General features: G+C 42.3%; 1 protein-coding gene across 1 annotated transcript in view; it reads left to right on the top strand.

The window, feature by feature from the left end:
* The first annotated feature begins 761 nt into the window (after positions 1-761).
* The window catches only part of ntrk2a (neurotrophic tyrosine kinase, receptor, type 2a), a 73,837-nt gene continuing 65,359 nt past the window's right edge, over positions 762-9,239 (top strand). The window contains exons 1-5 of the mRNA XM_086111428.1: positions 762-1,240; positions 4,370-4,444; positions 5,752-5,823; positions 6,554-6,622; positions 6,853-7,001. Coding sequence (XP_085967554.1) covers positions 981-1,240; positions 4,370-4,444; positions 5,752-5,823; positions 6,554-6,622; positions 6,853-7,001 — 625 coding nt within the window. The 5' untranslated portion in view covers positions 762-980. The remainder of the gene's footprint in view (positions 1,241-4,369; positions 4,445-5,751; positions 5,824-6,553; positions 6,623-6,852; positions 7,002-9,239) is intronic.

Here is a 9,239-nt window from a genome sequence, read left to right as displayed (position 1 = left end):
TTAACTCTTTATGTCACACTCAACCCTGCAGACTGGACCGATGCAAGTTGGTTATTATATGGGCAGCATCTTGGGTCTACCATGAACACGTTAATGCATCTTATCGCTAATGCGAGTGGGGAGATAGCTTTAGAAAAGTAGAGAGGGTGTTTTTGTGGCAAATATCGCTGGAGATCATTTTGGTGGCTAAAATCAATATCTCACTGAGCAGCGACCGATTGTTTTTTTTTTCATCAGCATTCGTTAAAGGTTGCAAAGATGTTAATGGCATGGATTAATTGCATTTCTGTTCATTTCAGTGGAGAAAGTGCTTTTCCATGAAAGTTTTGACTCACACCTGTGGCAATGGAGCAAAGTAAATTTATATCTCAAACACCACTGAATACATCTTTTTTTCAACATTTTGAACAAAATGTAGTATTGTGACGGATGGAGGGAAACTAGTGTTTTTATGGCAGTAAACACCTTTTTGTGGCAAGCGGGTGGGTTTGAGTCATTGTTTGAATTTACTGTATGTTTACATTATGGAAAAGAAGGTTTTGGGGGGAAAATCCAGCTCGGAGCCCTTCACCTGCAGACTGCACAATCTTAAATGCAAGTTGACTCTGACGTGAGCTGGTTTCTCGATCCATCCAATCAGGGGAGAGGGGGAGAGAGAGCTCCAGCTCGAGTAGAGAGAGAAGAACGAGTGTCTTCTTGGCACAATGCACTGAGTGTGACAGTGTGATTTCAGCTGCACTGAGGGAGGATTTCACAGGCTGTGTGTGGGGGGATAAAAGGACCAAACTGAGCATTGTCTTGTCTTTTTTTTCCACACTTTGTCTGGCCTTCTTGTTCACCCCCCACCTTAGGATATTGTCTCTTGAGTCCCCACTGCAATCCCTTTCCCTTGATTACTGGCTGCACTCATCCCCACAGCCGACCTGGGCTCGGGCCGTGGGGGCTGCTCGGCGCGCCTTGGCTGAGATTTGCAACCCGACATGCGCGCACATAAAACCGGCGTTCGTGGGGCTCGGTGGTCCCAAACGCCGTGGAGTGGCTATAATGGCTGGATGTTGTGCTTGTGGCTGGTTGTGGCCGGGCTGGAGGTTGGCTCCGGAGACCTGCGGCTGTCCGCCGAGCCATGCCCGTCCTCTTGCGCCTGCAGCAACACCAGGATCTCGTGCGTGGACCCGGAGAGGGGCATCGCCACCTTTCCCACCCTGCAGAGCGAGGCGGAGATGGAGAACATCACGGACATGTGAGAGCTTTTTTTTCTTCGCGTTGTTCGTGCGTATTCCTCCAAATACCGACCCGCGTCTCTTCTGGCAGCTGACTTCTGCAGCCAGAGCAATTAAGCAAATATGTATATTGATGCCTTTATATCCTATTTTTTTTAGAAGTGTTGGTATACATTGAAAGGCATGTAACAAGGCACCGGCATTGCATAACAGGCTCATTGTCGTTTCACGCATTATCGTTTCGAATGGCTCACAGTTCTGGGGGTCGGGATTCGAATCTCGACGCCTTTGTGGATTTAGCGGGCTCTCAACATGTTTGGATGTTTTTTCTCCAGGTATACCAGGTTTCTCCCACGTATCTAAACCGTTTATGTTGGATTCATTTGAGACTCGAAATTGTCCAGTGGTGTTTTGTCTATATGCTCTATGGTTGGCTGGCGACCAGTCCAGGGTGTAAAAACTATCACTATAACCAGAAGTCATGATAGGCTCCAGCTCACCCGCGACCTCATAATGAGGACAAGCGCTATAGAAAATGGATGATTTCAGATGTTCCTGCTTTATCTGTATAAATTGAAATGAGCAGGGCAGCGTGTACTGTGACTGTCCAAATATTAGCACAGACTCTGGATGGCTGTGATTGTCTGTCTATGAAGTCCACCAACAGAGATGAGGAATAAAAATCAATTTGACAATGCAAGAGACAGACGGACAGGGAGAGAAAAAGAACGTGTATAGTGCCGATCGGGATCGACCAATTTACCATTGATCAAAAATGGTAAATCAATAAGACAAGCGTCATCACAGGTTATGTAAACTGGTGTAAGCGTCTCCAGCAGAGATTGGGTGCCGTTATCGGACTTGGCACAAGATAAACAGCCTTGTCGGTGGTCACCTTATGTCAGAGATAAACACAGTCTTTATTATCCAAGGCCTTGGAGGGGTCCTTTGGAGTTTGTTGTTTGTATTTCGTTACTCATCTTATTTACATTGTTTTAATTTGCTTTAGGATTATATATATGGGCACGTAGGCTCTGATTCCAAGTGCTGATCATTTCGGCTGGTTCATCACTGTCCTTAACTTCTTCTTCTTTCCCAAACCTTTCAAGCCATAGTGTATTATATACAGTCATTAGATTGTTGCTCATGTACCACAATTTGGAAATAGCTTTTCTGCTTTTGTGTAGCCTTCCCCAAACTTGTTAGGCCAAGCACCTTTGTCAACATCCTAGCAGAGTTGGAGCACCACCTCTCCGCCACACACACACTTAAAAGCAGCTTCTCATCCATATAAATGCATCACATTCAGATTTTTTTGGAGGGGTTGGGGGAGTGTGACTATTATACCAGACCATTTATTTTTGCGCACCCCGCTGCAGGCAAGTCGTGCAAATGCATTTTGTAATGCAGATTAAATTCCATTTGTCCTCTGTGGTCTGTCATCAATCCACAGCAGCCTTCCCCAAATTATTTTACCCTCTTCAATATGTTGGCACACCCCCTTCTTGTTAGAATCCATTATGTCTGTCCTCAGTGTTCCACTGTGTGGCCCCTCCCCCTATTGTTTTTGCTTGCCTTTTCCTTAATTCAGTCTGGGCTGGGCGTCTCCCCAATCGTTGCACCTGTCTCACCTACACACCTGCCAGTCTTCGCCTCATCAGCCACTCTCTCCTCTGCAGCATAAAGGCCAGTGTGCATATCCACCCGTTGCCAGTTGGTCAGCTTCTTTTAACCCCTGCGCTCACCCTCAAAAATGCCACATATTTTTTTTAACATATGTAAATATAGCCAATCAAACTTGGGGAAAATATGTAAGTATGTAAATTATGTAGAATCTCTTTCAATCTCCCGCACCTCCTGATTGGATGCCACATTTTGGGAGTCCTCCAATTGACGTAGTGGACAAAAACCTGGTGTTTTGGGGTATGCTGTTGTCATCAATAACTATTTCCCCAAATTTTGAACCATAATTGGTTCAAAATGGTATGTCTCCTTCAACATACCAGCGGAGTTGGTGCACCGACTTCTCTTCTGCACACAATATCAAAACCTTTGATTGCCAAGATATTTTGGGGGGAAATTATTGTACCAGGCCGGCATCATGTTCTTAAACTTGCGCAGTACCATTTTGGAATCATTGCTGTTAATTGTACTTTTGCATATTAGAATGCTTGACAAAATCCAGGCGTTCTCTGGGGTATGCTGTTGTTATCTACAGTGTTTGTTTCCCAAATTTTAAAACCGTGCACCCACTTCGCTTCCCTTCCCTTCTCACCCGTCCGTCCATGTCACGTGAGGAGCGGAATTAGGACCCAGGAGCCGACATGACAAGGAAGTTGAATCCTAAAAGTCTTTATTGTGAAAATACAAAGTAAATAAAGAGAGCAGGGCTGGATGCAGAAGACACGGAAGAGCTGACACTCCGGTCGAAAGTGCGACGTACTGACAACCTGTCACTAAGTAATCCAAGTTTATATACTGTGAGACATCAAGCCTTTATGACAGAATAAAGATGCAAAGCATGCATAAAAGAGCCACAGCAACTGCATAGCAGCTAAAACAATGAGGAACAAAAAGTCACAATGGTACACACTCGGGGTTTGTTGGGGGGGGGGGGTCACCTCTGGTTTACACACATATTAACTCTTTACACTTTGGATTAGATTGTAAAGGTGTACCTAATGATGTGACCATTGAGCATTCAGCGAGCATGTCGTGATATTTACTAAACATGCCTTAATTGGACTTTTAATCATATCCACTAACTATGTTCAGTAAGCATTTGACATGAATGACTTGTTTTTTCACTGTGGTCGCTTACTATTCGGATGCCCTTGTGAGTACATAAAAGGGACAAGAACATTTATTTTCTTTATGTTCTGACATTGACAGTGTTCTCAAGTGTCAACAGTAAGAGGTTCTTTATGGGTTTGACTCACCCCAAATGCTCTCGATTTTTCTGAAGAAGTGTCCGCTTGGCTTTTCTTTGTGCTCTATATGCATGCATGCATCTGTCCTCCCCACGTTCATTTTTACACGTCGACTGGTAATTATGCTACCTTTATCAGCGGCGCTTTGTCTCGCTCGGGAATGTTTGCCTGCCCGAACAAATGAGGCGGCCATCTGACACGCTGTTTGTCGCCCGACAGCTACATTGCCAATCAGAGCAGCTTCTCGTCCATCAGCGACAAGGACCTGCACTACTACAAGAACCTCAGGAACCTGTGAGTCTCTTGGAACATTTTAAACTCATTCACTCCCAAAGACGTTTAAAAACGTCTTTTCAGACTTGGTCCAGAATTGGCTGGTATTGAATGAGTTAATGGAGGTCACTATTGTGCTGAAATTACTATAATGCATAGGGTGCACTTGAGGTTGTACGGCGTAGCACATGCGCTGCACAGTTCTGAGGTCACCTGAGATAGGCTCCAGCACACGCACAATGCGAGTGAAGAATTGCAGGACACAAAAGGATAGATTTTTAATCAGAAAAAAATTATTTGAATTTGCATTGTTAATGTCTTTAAAATTTTTTATTGTATATTTTCTTATTCAGTATTGAAAGAGGTGAAGCTGCTCCTGCTCCGGCGCTCATAGTGAGTGACTTAGATAGAAATGAACCAACTGATATTGGCATCTTTAATAACAAGGTCTCGTATAAACTGCAGTGCATTTAAGATCCAAATTAAGGTCAAATTAAAAAACAAAATCTTGTTGCTCTGCCAGATGTACAAAACAGGATTGAGAGGGGTACCTAATAAAATGGCAGGTGAGCTTGCATGTAGAAAAGGAAGTTGAAGTTTGTCGATCACAGTCCAGTTGGTGTATAGTTTGAGATTTCTGCATAGGAAGGCACTTCTGTCTGTTCCTGTTCCTGTACATGTTGCCACTTTGTGTCAGTCATGGTATTGGACCCAAGTGGACAACAGCAAACAATGGTAATCAACTTCGTAAAAGTGTTTCATGTAACTCAGAGTACAATCCAGATCCAAATTTATTGTTTCTGTTCCTGTACATACAGTATAGTCACTGCAGATCGGCAATGGATCCAACTGAACAATGGAAAAATAATGCACACATATTTATGTTAATAAAAAGGTCTTGTGGAACAGACAATTTAGACGAGACTCAAAGGACAAAGGCAACACTCACAAGTGGAGGCTGAAATCAGCTTCATAAAGCATCTGATGTGACTCACATTTCAGTCCAGGTCACATTCCTTACATAAACTCCAAAAAAACAAAGAAGCAGGCAGAGGTACATCCAGTAACAACAAAGCACATTCACAGGTTCAGTGGAAAACCGTTCTTAACACGAAACATGAGTCCAGTAAATGGCTCATCTTAATTAGAACACAGTAAAGTGTGCGAGTAAAGGATTGGCTGGCCACCAGCTCTGGAGGGAAAAAATGACAATCACTGATTGGACACAGTCCGAGTGGGCGTGTCCCAGCAAGGGTATTTCAAGAGGTATTTTTTAGGAGTCACTTTTCTACTCATGTGTTAAATATGATGTTTGTTGTATGTGTCAGAACGGTGACCAACAGCAGGCTGACATACGTCTCCAAGCTGGCCTTTCAGAACAACGTCAAATTACAATATCTGTAAGTACAAACAACCTCACCTCTGAGTCATTTCAATGATAGCTTTTGAAATCTTTCCTCAAAAGGTACGCTAACATGCTGTCCAACATCGTCACACAGAAAAAGACCTTTCCTACATTTTAGTCGTATTTCAAATGATTTCTAATTAACTGAAGTAGCCATGATGGGGAAAGAGTTCACTTAAAAAAACAAAAACGTACTTTTCCATCAAGAAAAAAAATGGATAATAACTTAAATTTTCTCACCGCACAGACTTTAAAGCGTTAAAACTCTGGTGCGAACCAAAACAGCAACACCCACCGAAGCACATACGTCTCTCAGGTGTTTTGGAGTGTGTGTGAGTCTTTCTGCATGTTGTAAACGAGTTACCTTCACTTACACCGTCGTCAGCGTTCTGGTAGAGTCTGACGTGTGGTCGTCCCACAATGTTGTGTGCATCCTTGTTTTTGTTCTCTGGAGGATTGCCAATCAAAAGTTTCCCCCAGTGTGACCTTTACATTTTGTTTTGAACCCCACTTTTCCTTTTCGGAAATTGTAATGCAACGGTGACATTGTTTAACACACCTACTCCCATCTGCAGTTAAGTAGCCGAATGAACCTGAGAGTTTGCAGATATACTATTTTACCGCTGCAGATTGAGACTACACTAAACAACTATCACTATTATTGGATTCAATAACGTTTATTGTGAAATTTCTTTGTGACAATTAAAATCCCATTTGACTCTCAGGAATCTGAAAGACAACAACTTGTCATCATTATCCTGGACCATATTCCGACACCTCAACATCTCCTACATGTGAGTAAATTCATGGCTAGTCAGGGTGGACGTTCAAGGTAAAATGATACACTGTCGCTGATGTATTATGCAATATAATTCTGCTCGAAGATGAGAAAGTGAGTGCAAGTTGGCACATCGTGTATCCTTGTCTAACTTGCACAGAAAAAAAAACTACTTTTTAGTCTCGCTCTGCTTTTCGTATGTCCTTGACTGTCTGCATTAAGTATGCTCTGTGTGTGTGTGTGTAGGATCCTGACAGGAAACCCGCTGCACTGTTCCTGTGAGAACATGTGGATCAAGCTGTGGCTGGGAGAGGAGGCGGACACCCAGGAACTGCGCTGCATCGAGGACGGTGGAGGACGCAGCCTGCTGTCCAGACTCAGACTTGCCAACTGCGGTGAGGATCAACGCACATACATGCATGCACACACACCACACACACTCACACACTAGTGTTACACTCCGGACCTATAGGTGGCAGTAATGTGTGTAATATACTGACCTGCTTGGCAGACTTTTTTTTTTTTGACTCAGCCAATGCTGACTTACTAAGAGGTTTTATTTAAAATAGAAGTTGAATATTTCATAAAAGTTTAAATAAAAATATGAATACATCCACAAAAAATATTTTTATACGGTGCAGTGTAAAGGGCTTTCTTGCATAAAGAAAACATTCAAGGATGACACAAAACTGTGCAAGACTTCATTGTGTTCAATTTTTTTTTTTTTTTACAAAAATCACCACACTCAAATGATTTCAAATTGTCCAAAAATCATTTGGCCTACCCACATAGTATAGAGCAGCATAAGACCCAGTGGAAGCACAACTCATGTCCGCCATCTAGTGGTGATTGGGGAAATTGCAACTCAAATCTACAGCCAACCACATTATATTTGATTTAGTCAGCATCTTTTTTTATCCCAGTATTTTGGACATACTGTAGTTTGGATTTTTCCCATTTTTTTCTGGGAGTTTTTGTGTATTTAATATTTATCTGCGTATTTTGTCGTATATAGGATTTTTCAATATTTTTCTGGGATTGTCCTCTTTAAATTCAACTTATTCACATTTTGGATTCGTATTAATGCATTGCAGAGACGCAAAGTCTGGTATTCCCTGAAACAATGTGTTATCTATGCAATGGATAATATTTAAGACCTAAAAATAAAATAGCTAGAACGTTCAGATGATCACTGGTAAAACACAAAAAAAAGGCGGCCTGCAGCAAATCGCCGTGTTATTTATAATACGAGTGAGTGTAATGTCAACTTAAGGACCGCGCCGGCCCGCCACAGACCACAGGCCTCTTTGTGCGCCTATCACTCTGGAGTATATAAACGTCAGCCTTTAATTGACACAATGTTTCTTTACCTCCTTTTACCAACACAATGAATTTTTCATGAATCGCTCTTATTTTAGACACTGTTCATAAACGGGGTCCCATTTCATCTCGGCCCGGTCAGACCCGCTGACGTGTTTGATTTGCATTTGGAAACAATTGTTCCCTTGGGAAATAAGAGAAATAAAAATAACACTGGTCAACAGCAAATTTTAATCAGAGATGCCTTTATGTGTCCCGTAACACATTTTTGGCGCTGATTCAAAATTTTATTTTGATTTTTTGAGAGCACATTAGGTTTTAACGAAAAAAATAACGATAGATAACCGTTCCTAGTCATAATTCCCAAATATATGAATAAATGAGAAGTATAATAACATTGACAGTGATGTATAATGATTCAGTGATGACTTATGATACACCCAATATGTATGGTATTTGAAAAAAAGGATTTGTGTACAGTATTACCAGGCCAAAACCTCTTGGCCCTCTTCCCTCCACTGTGCAGGAAATAAGAATGTTATTACTTTAGGACAACTGTTAACATTTTTGCTCCTCTTTTATATGGAAAAATAGTTGCTCTGGGTCATAAAAGTCACTAAATATATAAAAAAAAAATTCTCAGTAATTTGGTATTGACATAGACACAAGTTGTAGCTCTTGGTTGCTACTTTGTTCATGCTGTACTAGCGTCCACATGTGTGCACATAAAATAAAAGCACAACTTTCAAAATAAAACTACAGCAATTATACATTTTATTTTGGCTGCATGGTCTTTGACTGTGGACCCCGGGCCGGACTTCGCCGACGTCTGCACTACACCATCAGCGATCTCCAACTTTTACCACACAGTTTAAAAAAAGAAAATACTGTGATTTTGCCCCTGGAAGAGACTTTTAATAGCAAAATGCATGACATGGTTGACATGACATGACAGCGATTGCTCAGAGCAGTCGGAACGCAGAGAACATAAACATGCCTGCAGGAAGCAAACAGTGTCGTTGATAATTCCTATTGATCCGCTCCCCACTCCCTCCGGTCCATTAGCGGAGTTTATTTTTGACATTAGGGGGAAGCCCACCACTCCTCCCTTTGGCAGAGTGACACATGAAGAGGCAGGCAGGGTCTGGTCGGTGCCTCTGGGCTGTCAGGGTTACACAGAGGACTTGAAAAGGTCCAGATGGAGGGTTAGCCTTTGCTTTGTCAGGGTGTTTGTCTACTCGCATGTTCTACTGTCCGTCTGCCCACTTGTCAGTGACAGAATGGCAACCGTGCCCTCAGGCCTGCTCTGATCG

This window comes from Hippocampus guttulatus, chromosome 5 (genome assembly GCF_054856545.1).
Source record: "Hippocampus guttulatus isolate MCC_2025c chromosome 5, RoL_Hgut_1.0, whole genome shotgun sequence".
Taxonomy (NCBI): Eukaryota; Metazoa; Chordata; class Actinopteri; order Syngnathiformes; family Syngnathidae; genus Hippocampus; species Hippocampus guttulatus.
The sequence above is the reverse complement of the archived record's forward strand: the minus strand, read 5'-3'. Positions and strand labels throughout refer to the sequence as shown.